This window comes from Xenopus laevis, chromosome 8L (genome assembly GCF_017654675.1).
Source record: "Xenopus laevis strain J_2021 chromosome 8L, Xenopus_laevis_v10.1, whole genome shotgun sequence".
Classification (NCBI taxonomy): domain Eukaryota; kingdom Metazoa; phylum Chordata; class Amphibia; order Anura; family Pipidae; genus Xenopus; species Xenopus laevis.
The window spans coordinates 2,648,452-2,665,584 of NC_054385.1; the positions used below are offsets into that span (position 1 = coordinate 2,648,452).

At 44.2% G+C, this 17,133-nt stretch overlaps 1 protein-coding gene across 1 annotated transcript; it reads left to right on the forward strand.

The window, feature by feature from the left end:
* The first annotated feature begins 4,444 nt into the window (after nucleotides 1–4,444).
* Nucleotides 4,445–15,802, forward strand: arrdc1.L (arrestin domain containing 1 L homeolog). Its single transcript, XM_018229439.2, has 8 exons — nucleotides 4,445–4,668; nucleotides 9,475–9,585; nucleotides 10,547–10,597; nucleotides 10,687–10,841; nucleotides 12,356–12,538; nucleotides 12,628–12,804; nucleotides 14,110–14,533; nucleotides 15,190–15,802. The coding sequence occupies exons 1-8, from the start codon at nucleotides 4,551–4,553 to the stop codon at nucleotides 15,246–15,248; spliced, it is 1,278 nt and encodes a 425-aa protein (XP_018084928.1). The 5' UTR covers nucleotides 4,445–4,550; the 3' UTR covers nucleotides 15,249–15,802.
* Nucleotides 15,803–17,133: the final 1,331 nt, after the last annotated feature.

Below are 17,133 nucleotides of genomic sequence, written 5' to 3' on the forward strand. Positions count from 1 at the left end.
ACCAGGGCATTTATTTGGATCCAAGTTGGATAATCTCATGGAAAAACTCTCGGATGAAAAAGGAAAGTCTCTACCACAAGATAGAGATAGACGCAGTAGAAATTTCTTTTTTCGCAGGCAAAGAAGGTCTCCGCCCAGAACTCGTCAGTCAAGGTTCCAAGACAGCGAAAAGGAGAAAGATAGACCTCAATCATTCAGAGGTCAAGGAAGGGCCAGAACTACAAGAGGAAGATTCAGAGGTGTCCCAGGAGGACATCGTTTCTCCTCATGACGCCAGAAGACTAGAGGTGGGAGGCAGGCTAACTTTTTTCTTTCCTCAGTGGAAGTTATGGGTAACCGACCCCTGGGTCCTTCATTTAGTAAAAGAAGGATACAAGATAGAATTTCTAAGAAAACCACCTCATCAATTCTGCATTACCCAGAGAGCCTGTTCTCCTCAAAAACAGTTAGCACTGGAAGAATACGTGCTAAAATTTCTTCAGATGAGGGTGATAGAGGAAGTCCCATCTTTGGAAGAAGGTCTGGGAACATATTCCAGAATTTTTTAGTTCCAAAACCAAACGGAACTTTTCGTATGATAGTCGATCTACGACAATTAAACAGATTCATAAGAAAGAAGCATTTTCGGATGGAGTCTATAAGATCAGTCATACAGATCTTGGAAGAAGGGGATTTTTTGGCCACTCTGGATTTAAGAGATGCATATTTGCACCTCCCAATTTTTCCAAAGCACAGGAAGTTTTTAAGAGTGGCAGTGGTTGTCAACAATCAAGTCCGGCATTTTCAGTTTCGTGCCCTCCCCTTTGGAATAACCTCTGCTCCAAGGGTTTTCACAAAGGTAGTGGTAGCTGTAGTAGCGAGTCTCAGAGAAGAGGGGATCCATATTGTCCCGTATTTGGACGACTGGCTGATAAAATCCAGAACGGCTTCTTTGCTAACAATACACATTCGGAGAACACTCAAAGTCCTAGAGGCTCTAGGCTGGATAGTAAATTTCGAAAAGTCCTCCCTTTTTCCCGCAAGACAAAAACAATTTCTGGGTTTTGTTGTAGACACAGAGCATATGTCGATAAGACTGACAGACCAGAGGATTGTAGCCCTTCAGCTACAGATCAGGAAATGGCAATATCGCTCTCCAGTCTCTCTCCGTCAGATGATGAGGGTCTTGGGCCTTATGACAGCATCCATAGAAGCGGTTCCGTGGGCCCGTCTTCACATGAGATTGCTTCAACACGAGATACTATCCAGATGGGATCGGAACATAGCTACATTGGATTCAATGATCTTCATTCCGGAACCAGTATGGCATTCGATGGAGTGGTGGCTCCAGAAGGACAGACTGGAGAGAGGGAGATCAATAAGAGAACACAGCTGGCTCATTGTCACGACGGACGCCTCCAAATTCGGTTGGGGGGCTCATCTGGAATGTCGTACTGTCCAGGGGACCTGGGATCATGTAGAGAGCTCTCTCTCATCAAATTTCCGAGAGTTAAGGGCAGTATTCCAAGCTCTGAAGGCATTCCAGTCACAGATCAGAGGTTATGCTGTCATAGTCCAAACGGACAACAGTTCAGTAGTAGCCTACCTGAACAGACAAGGTGGCACAAGGTCCAGGATTCTCCTCACAGAGTCTTTAAAGATTCTCGATTGGGCAGAGACCAATCTTCTGGATATCAAGGCGATCCATATCAGGGGGAAGGACAATTTTCTGGCAGACAGGCTGAGCAGGGGAAAGGTTTGCCCAGGAGAATGGTCATTGAACCAGAAGGTCTTTCAGACGATTATCCACAGATGGGGTGTACCAGAGGTGGATTTAATGGCAACACGGCACAATGCAAAGACCTACAGTTTTTGCTCCCTGTACAGAGAGGACAACCCTTGGGTCCTGGATGCGTTCTCCATTCGGTGGAACTTCAGACTGGCGTATGTTTTTTCCTCCCATCCCCCTGATCGGCAGAGTCCTAAAGAAAATCAGAAGAGAACAAGCTTCGGTAATCGCAGTAATACCTTTCTGGCCGAAGAGGAGTTGGTTCTCAAGCCTGATGGAAATGTGTCACGGGGAGTATTGGATCCTCCCGATGAAGAAAGATCTACTGGAGCAGGGCCATCAGATTCACCAGGATCTACACAGGTGGAGGTTAACAGCTTGGAAGTTGATGGGCCCTTATTAGACAAATTAGGGCTGTCAAAGGAGGTAGTTAATACGTTACTACAATCAAGAAAACCTTCAACATCAAAAGTATATGCCAGGATTGTAAAAGCCTTTAAGAGATGGTGTGTTTCTCAGAAGCTTTGCTGGTCGGAGACTAACACTAGTCACATTTTGGAATTCCTACAGAAAGGTCTTGAGAACAATCTTAGACCAAATACTCTCAAAGTGCAAGTTTCCGCTTTGTCGGCTTGTTTAGGAATCAGGCTTTCTGGGAATCCTCTCATTAAAAGGTTTATAAAAGCTGCAGGAAAGCTCAGACCAACTGTTTTACATCCCATCCCACAGTGGGACTTAAATGTGGTCCTGGAAGGATTGTGTGGTTTTCCATTTGAACCATTGGAGAAAGTAGACTTAAAACATCTGTCGTTCAAGACACTGTTTCTCACAGCAATTACATCAGCCAAAAGAGTCAGTGAGCTTCAGGCGTTATCAGTGAAGGAACCTTATATAAGATTTTTTCAAGATTACGTCCTACTAAGAACAACACCTCATTTCAGACCAAAGGTAGCGTCTTGGTCCAATATAAATCAGGAAATTTGTTTACCTACATTCTTACCTACACCTTCGACGCCTGAAGAAGTTCGTTTACATTCATTAGATGTGGGAAGAATTCTCAAAGAATATATTAGGAGAACAAAGGAATTTAGAGTATCAGAAAGCTTGTTTATATCCTTTTGTGGAAATAACAAGGGAAAGACAGCTTCAAAATTATCTTTGGCTAGATGGATCAAAGATACCATTCAAACTTGTTACATTGCAGATGATCGTTCACCTCCAATATTTGTGAAGGCACATTCAACCCGAGCGATGGCTACATCTTGGGCAGAAAAATTCCTGGTTCCTATGGATCAGATATGCAGAGCGGCTTCTTGGTCAAGTCTCCACACTTTCTCTAAGCATTACAGACTAGACATAGAGGCTTCCCAGGAGGCAGCTTTTGGTAGAACCATTCTGCAATCAAACATGAAGGATTCCTGAATCCCACCCTTTCTTGCTAGATCTCTTTTGTGTGCTGAAATTGGACGTTAAGGAAAGTTGAAATTTCACTTACCGTAATTTCTCTTTCCTTTTCAGTCCAATTGTCAGCACAATTGATCTATCCCTTCCCTATTAAACTATTATGCATTCAGTGTTGATGTGGTTATTGCTTGAAAAGAACATGAGGGGAGGAGGGGGGGGTGGGTCTTTATAGGAGAAAAACTTTATTGTTCCTACTGTCCTACCAATTGGGTTAAGAGACACCAATTCTCTTTTGTGTGCTGACAATTGGACTGAAAAGGAAAGAGAAATTACGGTAAGTGAAATTTCAACTTTCTCTGCACTGAACAGCCAGAAAAAGAAACAAAGTTTCTCACTTAATTGGCTTTTAGCAGAGAGCCCAGAACAGCTAACAGGTGCAAATAAGATACTTTGTAACAATTTTGAGACATAAAAACACAGTTTAGATAAGGAGAAATATTTTCAAACTTTCATAACCTGCCAAATTTTGTAAAACGAACTTGGTAATTAGGGGGTGTGGCCACAGAAAGGGGTGTGGTCAAAAAATTGCTGCGCTACATGCGGAAACATTTTTTTTGTCCCTCTTTTTACTTTGAAAATGTTGGGAGGTATGCACTGACCCCATCTAAAAAAGGCTACAAATGTATTGCTTCTTTTAATGAATCATCTTTCTATTCAGGCCTCTCCAATTCATATTCCAGTCTCTTATTCACATCAATGTATGGTTGCTAGGGTGATCTGCACCCTAGCAACCAGATGGCTGAAACTACAAACTGGAGAGCTGCTGAATAAAAATCTAAATAAGTCAAAAAAACACAAATAATAAGAAATGAAAACCAATAGGAAGTTGTCTCAGAATATCCCTCTCTACTAACAGTTTATTTAAAGGGGAACAACCCCTCTAAGTGAAATTAAAGGTAAACTGCGCCTCAAATCTTTTTTTTTTTTTGGCCCAATGAAAGAAAGTCTCATTGTAAGTAAATTCCCAACATACATTCAGTATATAAGATGCAGATGTGAGAAGGGGACTTGCTATGTATCCTACACCTTCTCTTCCATTTAATTAGACTGCAAGCTCCTTGGCCAGAGTATCCAGTCTGTTTCTGTACAGTTGCTACTGAACTACAACTCCCAGCAGCCCCGGCAGTGACAGAAAGAAGTCCGGAAGTGAGAGACACAGGCTAATACAGTGTAGCAGAGCGGGGGGCGTGTCTGACAGTGACGTGCGTGCGTTCCAGGCTGGTGATTGGCGGACTCCGGAGGTCACGGGGTGCTGAGGGCTGTGAGACAGGGGAGAGAGCTGCGGTCCCAGCGCCGCCAGACACACTCAGCTCCTGCCATGGGTAAAGTACAGCAGTTCGACATCAGCCTGAGGGACAGTCGGGTGATTTACAGCCCCGGGGAGCCCCTCGCTGGTACCGTCACCGTCCGCTCCGCCGCCCCCCTCTCTTATAAAGGTCAGTCCCCCCCCAACTGTTGCTCTTTTGTCACTGGCGCTGACTGGGGCCAATCTTACCCCCTGATGACTCACCTCTTACTCCTCCTAATACTTCTCATACTTCTCTCCCTCTCACCTACACCCCAACTACTACTCCAATCTGCCCTCACCTTACCTCTTTCTTCTAATACCTCCCCCAGGGGTAAATAACTCACTATTAGTAACTACAAGTCTACTTCTTGCTCTTATTACCCTTATACCTCATCCAGGTGTAAATAACTCACTACTAGTAACTACAAGTCTACTCCCTGCTCCCAGTAACCCTAATACCTCCCTCAGGGGCAAATAACTCACTACTAGTAACTACAAGTCTGCTCCCAGTAACCCTAATACCTCCCTCAGGGGCAAATAACTCACTACTAGTAACTACAAGTCTACTCCCTGCTCTTAGTGACCCTAATGCCTTCCTCACAGGCAAATAACTCACTACTAGTAACTACAAGTCTACTCCCTGCTCTTAGTGACCCTAATGCCTTCCTCACGGGCAAATAACTCACTACTAGTAACTACAAGACTACTCCCTGCTCTCAGCGACCCTAATACCTCCCTCAGTGGTAAATAACTCACTACTAATTACTACAAGTCTACTCCCTGCTCTTAGTGACCCTAATACCTCCCTCAGGGGCAAATAACTCACTACTAGTAACTACAAGACTACTCCCTGCTCTTAGTGACCCTAATACCTCCCTCAGGGGCAAATAACTCACTACTAGTAACTACAAGTCTACTCCCTGCTCTCAGCGACCCTAATACCTCCCTCAGGGGTAAATAACTCACTACTAATTACTACAAGTCTACTCCCTGCTCTTAGTGACCCTAATACCTTCCTCAGGGGCAAATAACTCACTACTAGTAACTATAAGTCTACTCCCTGCTCTCAGTGACCCTAATACCTCCCTCAGGGGCAAATAACTCACTACTAGTAACTACAAGTCTACTCTCTGTTCTTAGTGACCCTAATACCTCCCTCAGGGGCAAATAACTCACTACTAGTAACTACAAGTCTACTCCCTGCTCTTAGTGACCCTAATGCCTTCCTCACAGGCAAATAACTCACTACTAGTAACTACAAGTCTACTCCCTGCTCTTAGTGACCCTAATACCTCCCTCAGGGGCAAATAACTCACTACTAGTAACTACAAGACTACTCCCTGCTCTTAGTGACCCTAATACCTCCCTCAGGGGCAAATAACTCACTACTAATTACTACAAGTCTACCCCCTGCTCTTAGTGACCCTAATACCTTCCTCAGGGGCAAATAACTCACTACTAGTAACTACAAGTCTACTCCCTGCTCTTAGTGACCCTAATACCACCCTCAGGGGTAAATAACTCACTACTAATTACTACAAGTCTACTCCCAGCTCTTAGTAACCCTAATACCTCCCCCAGGGGTAAATAACTCACTACTAGTAACTACAAGGCTACTCCCTAATACCTCCCTCAGGGCTACCCAAGAACTTTTGTTTGTCGGTTGAGTTGGGGCCCGGGGTGGGGACACTGCAGAGCAAGTTCTGTTTGGGTTAAAGGTCCCGGTGCTGAGGTGCGGGGACTGTATTTTGTACACACTGTGTCGTTTCATTAGTCATTCAGGTGCTGACATGTGCGCAGGAATTTGGCTCCCCCCGGAGAACAAGGAAGCTGCTGTGTGTGTCACGGGCAGACAGTTGTTTCTATTGCCAGGGATACAATGTATCACGTTCAGTGCCACTTGTTTCTGCATTTCCTGTTGGTGACTCACTACTTCCTGTCACAACAACAACAGCAGTAGAGTCATGCTTTAGGGCTGGCACGCCTGATATCCTAATTGCCAAGCAATCATCTCACTTGCTCCTGCTGTCCCCAAATATCCTATAAACCAGGAAACGGAGCTTACGTCAGTTCTGCATTATTAGTTCCACTCAGGGTTGTTATTGTTTATCTCTTGTCTAAACAAAGCCCCGCCCCTTCTGTTTATTTGCCGGTTCACTCCTAAATGTGTAGGGTAGATTGGCTGATGGGGACCATGCTGGGCGGGTTTTACAGGCCCCTCTGTGTGAGACCCTCTAACAGGGCATTTGTAGTTCCTGCCCCTTTTATTGGAGGAAGGAATTTACAGGGCACTAGTTGCTTCCTGCTATGCTTTGTAATAGGGCAAATGGCAACAGTTTTTAGGTGGCTTTGCTATTTAAATACCTGGAATATCACCCCCAATGTATGTAGGTTACATAGTGGCCCCACAGAGGTTTCAGGTGTATAAAATAAAGTCTCGGGTTCCTACTCGCCCGTCCAGCTTCAGACAATTTCTCTGGGATTTGGGGTCGGGTTTCAGGTAAAAGTCCTGGACGTGGCAGTTTGAGTTTATGGAGGTGCCGCTGACAATCTGTCGGCTCTGAATATAAAAGTTGATGTTTATTTCAGAAATAAGAAGACAAACCCAGAAAAAAGGGGGTGCAGATACTCGCTGACTCCCTACCACTGCCCCGGCCCAGAGGGGCTACTGGGATCTTATTGAATCATTGGGGACCCTGCAAAGAGAATGAAATTAATTGCATTTGAGCTTGTTACTTGTTTGGAAAGGGGAAGCTGCTCCCACAGTGTTATTTGCCCGCAGGAAAGGGGCATTAATGGGGAATCTTGCTGCACTTCCCCACCCATATATGTATATAAATATATATATACACTTTTATTCTTTCTCTTCTTTTAGCTCAAGTCTAAAGGAAACACTATGGCAGCTCCCTCCTCCCATATGTATAAATACCAATAAAAATACAGAGAAGGAATGTTCTGGGCACATAAATTCTACTGCACTTTCAAAGTGTAACATTCCATTTGCTATATAAAAACAATTATTAAAGGCCACAAATAATACAGTGTGGATAGGAAAATGCTAATTGAAAGCAATTACGCTACCCTTTCTCGTGACGTCTTTATTACAAGAATCTACGTTATGTGGAGTCAGATATACCGGTGAGTAACTGTTTGAGTAACTTTTTGTGTGCCCAGAACATTCCTTCTCTGTATATTTGTATTTATACATATGGGAGGAGGAGGTGCCATATTGATTCCCTTAGACAGTACAGTATGAGGGTATAGCTTATTGTGTGCCCAGAACATTCCTTCTCTGTATATTTGTATTTATACATATGGGTGGAGGTGCCATATTGATTCCCTTAGACAGTACAGTATGAGGGTATAGCTTATTGTGTGCCCAGAACATTCCTTCTCTGTATATTTGTATTTATACATAAGGGTGGAGGTGCCATATTGATTCCCTTAGACAGTACAGTATGAGGGTATAGCTTATTGTGTGCCCAGAACATTCCTTCTCTGTATATTTGTATTTATACATATGGGAGGAGGAGGTGCCATATTGATTCCCTTAGACAGTACAGTGTGAGGGTATAGCTTATTGTGTGCCCAGAACATTCCTTCTCTGTATATTTGTATTTATACATATGGGAGGAGGTGCCATATTGATTCCCTTAGACAGTACAGTATGAGGGTATAGCTTATTGTGTGCACTGAACATTCCTTCTCTGTATATTTGTATTTATACATATGGGAGGAGGAGGTGCCATATTGATTCCCTTAGACAGTACAGTATGAGGGTATAGCTTATTGTGTGCCCAGAACATTCCTTCTTTGTATATTTGTATTCATACATATGGGAGGAGGAGGTGCCATATTGATTCCCTTAGACAGTACAGTATGAGGGTATAGCTTATTGTGTGCCCAGAACATTCCTTCTCTGTATATTTGTATTTATACATGTGGGAGGAGGAGGTGCCATATTGATTCCCTTAGACAGTACAGTATGAGGGTATAGCTTATTGTGTGCCCAGAACATTCCTTCTCTGTATATTTGTATTTATACATATGGGTGGAGGTGCCATATTGATTCCCTTAGACAGTACAGTATGAGGGTATAGCTTATTGTGTGCCCAGGACATTCCTTCTCTGTATATTTGTATTTATACATATGGGAGGAGGAGGTGCCATATTGATTCCCTTAGACAGTACAGTATGAGGGTATAGCTTATTGTGTGCCCAGAACATTCCTTCTCTGTATATTTGTGTGTGTGTATATATATATATATATATATATATATATATATATATATATATATATATATATATATATATATATATATATATATATATATATATATATATATATATATATATATATATATATATAGGGCAGTTTCCATGGCAATTGAGTTAATGGGTGGGCTCTGGAGTGGACAGGCTGCTGCTAATTCATTTAAGTCTGAAGCTTCTGCCTGAACTTAATGAGGAAATGGAACTTCCCATCATTACTGATCATTACACACAATAATTCCAGTGGATCTGAGCCTGTGCAGTGTATGTGTGTGTGTGTGTGTATATATATATATATAGCAGACAGGGGGTGCCGTTACACTCAGATATGTGCTGACGTCAAACTCACGCAGGTCCTGTGTACTTAACCCCAAATCCTGGGCGTTGGCCCGTTATCTGCTGTTTGGCTTATTAGGTTCTGCAGCAGGGAAAGCTAAAAACAGATTGGAATCAAGGAAATGAAATTCCTATGCAAATGAGCTGGTATGAAGTCATTTCTCAAATTTCTGGCTGTGGGACAAGTAGCAGAATTCTGTGTAAGTGGGAGGGGCTAAAGCAAGTTCATATGGGGGTCCCCATATCTAGGGGTGTGTTGCCTTTACTAAATATGTGTGTCTCGCCACAAGGGGGTGCTGTGTGAGGGTACGACATGGCAGTTACCTGTTTCTTTTATTCTTTCCAGCCATCAAGGTGAGCTGCGTGGGCTCCTGTGGGGTCTCGAACAAGGTGAACGACACGTCGTGGAATGTGGAGGAGCAATACTTCAACAGCACCTTCTCCTTGGCGGATAAAGGTAAGCGGGACCCCGAGGTATGAGCAGCGTCTGATAGAGCAACATGGCAGCTCCTTCATCAGAAAGCGTGCACAGCAATAGCCTGTGATTGTTACTGGGCCAGATACACTAAATGCAGCACATCTTGTGCAGTCAGTTGATGACATCATCAATGCTTATGATGTCATCCGCAATACACAAAAAAATGGATTTATACCTCCTACTCTCATTTGATCTGTTCTTTAAGTTTGACATAAGCCAGGTGAACAAAACAATAGTTTAACGGACCCCCTTCCCCCAGTAAAGATATTTTTGTTTTATATATATAGTAGAGCCTCAGGGGGCCCTTACAGGGTACTCAACCAACATTCATGAGGTATTGAGGATGAGGTATTGAGGATGAGGGATTGAGGATGAGGGATGAGGGATTGAGGATGAGGGATTGAGGATGAGGGATTGAGGATGAGGGATTGAGGATGAGGGATTGAGGATGAGGGATTGAGGATGAGGGATTGAGGATGAGGGATTGAGGATGAGGGATTGAGGATGAGGGATTGAGGATGAGGGATTGAGGATGAGGGATTGAGGATGAGGGATTGAGGATGAGGGATTGAGGATGAGGGATTGAGGATGAGGGATTGAGGATGAGGATGAGGGATGAGGATGAGGGATGAGGGATGAGGGATGAGGGATGAGGGATGAGGATGAGGGATGAGGATGAGATATGAGGGATGAGATGAATTTTTTCGCCTTGTTTCGCCGCAGAAATGACGCCCATAGACTTGTATGGCGTTGTGCGACAAGAAAAAAAAAGACACGTATCAAAAAAATTTCACCGCGCAACACAATTTTTTTGATGCCCATAGACTTTAATGGGCGAATTTTTGGAGAAACGAAACAGGTCAAATTCACCCATCCCTAAGTATGAGCATGAGATATATGAGTATACTCATTTTACTGGAACTTGGTTTCTTTTTCACAGGAACTCTGCCGCCAGGTGAACATACCTTCCCGTTCCAGTTTTTACTCCCAGGTAACAGAGGGTTAGGAGGATAGCGCAAGGTGGTGGTCGGGGCTTTAGGGAATGCCAGGATTGAGCCTTTTTATCTATTTTGGGTGCAGTGTCATCACCCACGTCGTTCGAAGGTCCCTTTGGGAAGGTGATGCATCAGGTTCGAGCCGTGATAGAGACCAAGCGACTCTCCAAAGATTATAAGAGCACGAAAGCTTTCTATATCCTGCGGCCGCTGGACCTGAACGAGATTCCGGAAATAGAGGTGAGCGGCACCGTAACTAGGGGCGACTGTTATTACCTAGGGCTCTTAATTCATTAGCAATCTGCAGAGTCACTGTGGGCGGATTCAGTGCCCTCCTCTTTCAAAGAATGATGGGAAGATTTGCATGATGGAGCCTTCCCCATTCTGTGCTGCCTGAGCTCTCTGGCAAAGCCTGTTGAAGGGGCTGTTTGCCTTTAAATGAACTGTTAGTATGATGTAGAGAGGGATATTCTGAGACGATTTGCAATTGGTTTTCATTTTTTGTGGTTTTTGAGTTATTTAGCTTTTTATTCAGCAGCTCTCCAGTTTGCAATTTCAGCCATCTGGTTGCTAGTTTCCAAATTCGCCTAGCAACCATACATTGATTTGAATAGGAGACTGGAATATGAATAGGAGAGGCCTGAATAGAAAGATGAGGAATAAAAAGTAACAATAACAATACATTTGTAGCCTTGCCGAGCATTTGTTTTTTGGGTGGGGTCAGTGACCCCCTATTTGAAAGCTGGAAAGAGTCGGAAGAAGAAGGCAAATAATTGAAAAACAAAAAAATAAATAACGAAGACCAATTGAAAAGTTACTTAGAATAAGCCATTCTATAACATACTAAAAGTTAACTTAAAGATGAACCATTCTTTTAAAGGGATACTGTCATTTTTTTTCAAAATGAACCGGTTAATAGTGCTGCTCCAGCAGAATTCTGCACTGACATCCATTTCTCAAAAGAGCAAACAGATTTTTTTATATTCAATTTTGAAATCTGACATGGGGCTAGACATTTTGTCAATTTCCCAGTTGCCTCCAGTCATGTGACATGTGCTCTGATAAACTTCAATCACTCTTTACTGCTGTACTGCAAGTTGGAGTAATATCACCCCCCTCCCTTTTCCCCCCAGCAGCCAAACAAAAGAACAATGGGAAGGTAACCAGATAGCAGCTCCCTAACACAAGATAACAGCTGCCTGGTAGATCTAAGAACAACACTCAATAGTAAAATCCAGGTCCCATTGAGACACATTCAGTTACATTGAGAAGGAAAAACAGCAGCCTGCCAGAAAGCATTTCTCTCCTAAAGTGCAGGCACAAGTCACATGACCAGGGGCAGCTGGGAAATTGACAACATGTCTAGCCCCATGTCAGATTCCAAAATTGAATATAAAAAAAGCTGTTTGCTCTTTTGAGAAATGGATTTCAGTGCAGAATTCTGCTGGAGCAGCACTATTAACTGATTCATTTTGAAAAAAAAATTTTTTCCCATGACAGTATCCCTTTAAGAAGAGATTATGGTGTGTTGGGTAAAAAGAGGGATGAAATCACCTTTCCTCCCACAGTGACTTTTTATTTAGGAGATTCTTCACTGGGTGGTATTGGTGAGTTTTTATTCTGGGGGACAGTCCTGAATTGCAGACCCGGTTCCTTTTATAAATGGAGTAGTGTTGAGCACATAAAACATAAAGACATGGGTGCCCATGGCCGTACCTTATTAAACACAAGCAAATGGCGGATTTCTCTTCCAGCAACAGAACTGTTCATCGGCTGTTAAGAAATTCAATTACCTGCTGGTGAAGTCCGGGCAGGTTCTGCTGACCGGCAGCTCTGATCTCAGGGGTTACGTGGTGGGACAGGCCATTCAGATCCACACGGAACTGGAGAACAAGTCGGGCCGGGACACCAGCTCCATCGTGGCCTCTCTCATCCAGGTGAGCAGAGAATTCACTAGGGGCAAACAACATTTTTTTGAAGCTTTTTCTTAATTAGTTCAATGATTTTTTTTTTTCTCGACTGTTAGAAAATCACCTACAAATCGAAGCGGGTGGTGTATGATCTCCGGACCATCGCGGAGGTGGAGGGGGCCCCGGTGAAGGCCTGGAAACGAGCGGTGTGGGACGAGCAGGTCCTGGTGCCGGCGCTTCCCCAGTCCATTCTGCAGGGGTGCAACCTGATCCACATCGACTATTACATTCAGGTCATCTGCTTATTATATACGTTCTAGTGTTTATTCTATACTGGCTAAAGAGGCTGTGGAACAGAGGGGATTGTGGGTAAAGGTCACGTGTACGTTATGGTCTCCCCGTATTTCACTGCCACCTTCATGTATATCGCTCCTACAAACTGCCTGTCTCTCCATGCAGTAACCATGGTGAAGTTCTAGCTGGGAAGAAAAATATTGATCGTCTAGTAATGACTCACTGCATATAGACTGCACAGCCATACAGACATTACTGCCGATTGCCAATACCTCCAATTATCCACCTCCAGCAGCCGGGATTATGGATTTGCTGGGATCATGATCCCTGTGCTGCTCATTAGCTTTGTATCCCAGAACATTCCTTCTCTGTATATTTGTATTTATACATATGGGATGAGGGAGGTGCCATATTGATTCCCTTAGACAGTACAGTATGAGGGTATAGCTTATTGTGTGCCCAGAACATTCCTTCTCTGTATATTTGTATTTATACATATGGGAGGAGGAGGTGCCATATTGATTCCCTTAGACAGTACAGTATGAGGGTATAGCTTATTGTGTGCCCAGAACATTCCTTCTCTGTATATTTGTATTTATACATATGGGAGGAGGAGGTGCCATATTGATTCCCTTAGACAGTACAGTATGAGGGTATAGCTTGTTGTGTGCCCAGAACATTCCTTCTCTGTATATTTGTATTTATACATATGGGAGGAGGGAGGTGCCATATTGATTCCCTTAGACAGTACAGTATGAGGGTATAGCTTGTTGTGTGCCCAGAACATTCCTTCTCTGTATATTTGTATTTATACATATGGGAGGAGGGAGGTGCCATATTGATTCCCTTAGACAGTACAGTATGAGGGTATAGTTTATTGTGTGCCCAGAACATTCCTTCTCTGTATATTTGTATTTATACATATGGGAGGAGGAGGTGCCATATTAATTCCCTTAGACAGTACAGTATGAGGGTATAGCTTATTGTGTGCCCAGAACATTCCTTCTCTGTATATTTGTATTTATACATATGGGAGGAGGTGCCATATTGATTCCCTTAGACAGTACAGTATGAGGGTATAGCTTATTGTGTGCCCAGAATATTCCTTCTCTGTATATTTGTATTTATACATATGGGAGGAGGAGGTGCCATATTGTTTCCCTTAGACAGTACAGTATGAGGGTATAGCTTATTGTGTGCCCAGAACATTCCTTCTCTGTATATTTGTATTTATACATATGGGAGGAGGGTGCTGCCACATAGTACAGAATTAGGATAAACATTGTCTCCCTATTTTCTCACAGGTTTCGGTGAAGAATCCCGAGATGTCGGTCACATTACCGATTTATATTGGGAATATTCCAGTAAACCAGATGCGCCTCAGCCTTTCCGCCTCACAGCCGACTCCCCCTACTGTAGTACCTTCAGCTCCCCCAGAGGACAGTGATGCATCTGGCACCTCTCATCCCATGGACAGTGTCTCTATCCCCACCAAGTGCCACTCCCAGCAGCAGCAGCAGCCGCACATCCCCTTTTGCTACTCCCCGGAGCTTCACTTCCCCGGTGCTGATGATGAAGGACAGTCAGTTGGATCCCTGTCCCATCCCGCCCTCTGTTTATCCACCGGAGCTACAGTCCCGTACTTTTCCGATGGTGCAGTAGTACCGGTACCAACTGCCAGCACATTAATCCTGCCACCTGAATACAGCACCTGGGGTTATCCCTATGGTAAGTCAAACTGTATTCTTATATTATAATGAGCGAGTATTTTCCAAGAGCCGGCTGTTCTCTTTCCCATGGTCAGACAGGAAGTCATTCTTCCTCCCTAGTTCTTACACAAAGCTCTAATCGTATATTCTTCCTTCTCCTGGCCTGTTCTCTTTCCCATGGTCAGACAGAACAACAGAAATTGCTCCTGACTCTGAAGGGTTAGTGAAGTTTCCTCATGGGTAGTGTAATGCAGGGATCTAGCCTGTAGAGGGAGTGCTTGCTCCATTAAAATTGTTATATAGTTGGAAAACACTGGTTATTTGGGACACTGTCCCCCCACTCCATGGTAAAGAGAGCAGCCCAGGAGCAGGAAGATTATATGATCAGAGCTCTGGGTAAGAACTCGAGAGGAATATTGACTTTCTGTCTGACCATGGGAAAGAGAACAGCCCAGGAGCAGGAAAAATATATATGATCAGAGCTCTCTGTAAAAACTAGGGAGGAAGATTGACTTCCTGTCTGGCCATGGGAAAGAGAGCAGCCCAGGAGCAGAGAGTAGTAGAACTGTAGAAGGGTGACAGTGGTTACATGAATACTTATTGACTATCACAGAGATCCATAAAGAAAAACTTTATTTTATGTATTTAACTATTTCTGGGTGTTTGTATTGGCAGACGCTCCCCCTTCATACGAGCAAAGCTGCGATGAGCCCGGCGTCAGCAACGGGAATTAACCTTCGCCCTTCTGCGCTGGAGGAAGAGCACCTCTGATCACTCCATTGATTTTACTCCCAAGGTCTCTACTGAAATGAATCCGGACCCTCCGATGCTCTTTGTGCCTGTCGGACCCTTCCTACGTTACGGATTTTTTATAATGGGATGTGAGGGATGGAAATAGTGGATTTCGAGCACCCGCGATGCCTTATAAGGTCTAGGATTCCTTTCCGACAAGTGGCAAATTCGGGCATTACCCAAAGGGTTAACTGATCAGCAACTTGCCAGGGGTTCAGTAACAAGCACACCGGGACTTTTTAATCAAATAAAATAGGTTGATTTTTAAATACAGAAGATTCTACAGAATTTAGGTTTTAGCAAATTCACTCACAGGAAAGTCTCTTGAATTCATGAAGTTTTGGCCCTTTAACTGTGTTTTTAAACTTCAACTCCCAGCATTCCCCCAGAGCCACAATGAGTTCAAAAACAGCTGGAAAGGTTTAGTTTGCCTCCTGTTATCTGTATAAAGGATACGTATTGTACCCGGCCTTTTGTATTAAACTGCTAGCAACCTTCCCTGGGTAAGTGAATTCAGTCTGCCCCAGTACTTACCAATATACAAAGCTCTGATTCTCTGTACTTCCTGCTCCTGGGCTGTTCTCTTTCCCATGGTCAGACAGGAACCTCCCCCTGGGTAAGTGAATTCAGTCTCCCCCAGTACTTACCAATATACAAAGCTCTGATTCTCTGTACTTCCTGCTCCTGGGCTGTTCTCTTTCCCATGGTCAGATAGGAACCTCCCCCTGGGTAAGTGAATCCAATCTCCCCCAGTACTTACCCAGGTACAGAGCTCTGATTCTCTGTACTTCCTGCTCCTGGGCTGCTCTCTTTCCCATGGTTAGACAGGAACCTCCCCCTGGGTAAGTGAATCCAATCTCCCCCAGTACTTACCCAGGTACAGAGCTCTGATTCTCTGTACTTCCTGCTCCTGGGCTGCTCTCTTTCCCATGGTCAGACAGGAACCTCCCACTGGGTAAGTGAATCCAATCTCCCCCAGTACTTACCCAGGTACAGAGCTCTGATTCTCTGTACTTCCTGCTCCTGGGCTGTTCTCTTTCCCATGGTCAGACAGGAACCCCCCCCCCTGGGTAAGTGAATCCAATCTCCCCAGTACTTACCCAGGTACAGAGCTCTGATTCTCTGTACTTCCTGCTCCTGGGCTGTTCTCTTTCCCATGGTCAGACAGGAACCTCCCCCTGGGTAAGTGAATCCAATCTCCCCCAGTACTTACCCAGGTACAGAGCTCTGATTCTCTGTACTTCCTGCTCCTGGGCTGCTCTCTTTCCCATGGTCAGACAGGAACCTCCCACTGGGTAAGTGAATCCAATCTCCCCCAGTACTTACCCAGGTACAGAGCTCTGATTCTCTGTACTTCCTGCTCCTGGGCTGTTCTCTTTCCCATGGTCAGACAGGAACCCCCCCCCTGGGTAAGTGAATCCAATCTCCCCCAGTACTTACCCAGGTACAGAGCTCTGATTCTCTGTACTTCCTGCTCCTGGGCTGTTCTCTTTCCCATGGTCAGACCGGAACCTCCCCCTGGGTAAGTGAATCCAATCTCCCCCAGTACTTACCCAGGTACAGAGCTCTGATTCTCTGTACTTCCTGCTCCTGGGCTGCTCTTCAATTAAGTAGGAGCCTTGGTATTGAGTGAGCTAGAGGAAGGAATTTGGTGAAGTGCCTGACCATGGGAAAGAGAGCAGCCCAGAACCAGTACCTAGTGAAGTAGTGGGCTGGAAAGTTTGATTCACTTACCTAGGGACCTGATAGGTACTGGGCCCTCTAAGCTCTTCAACACATAACTGCAATATAAGCTCATGTGTAAGTAGCCTTACTCTGATTGGCTAA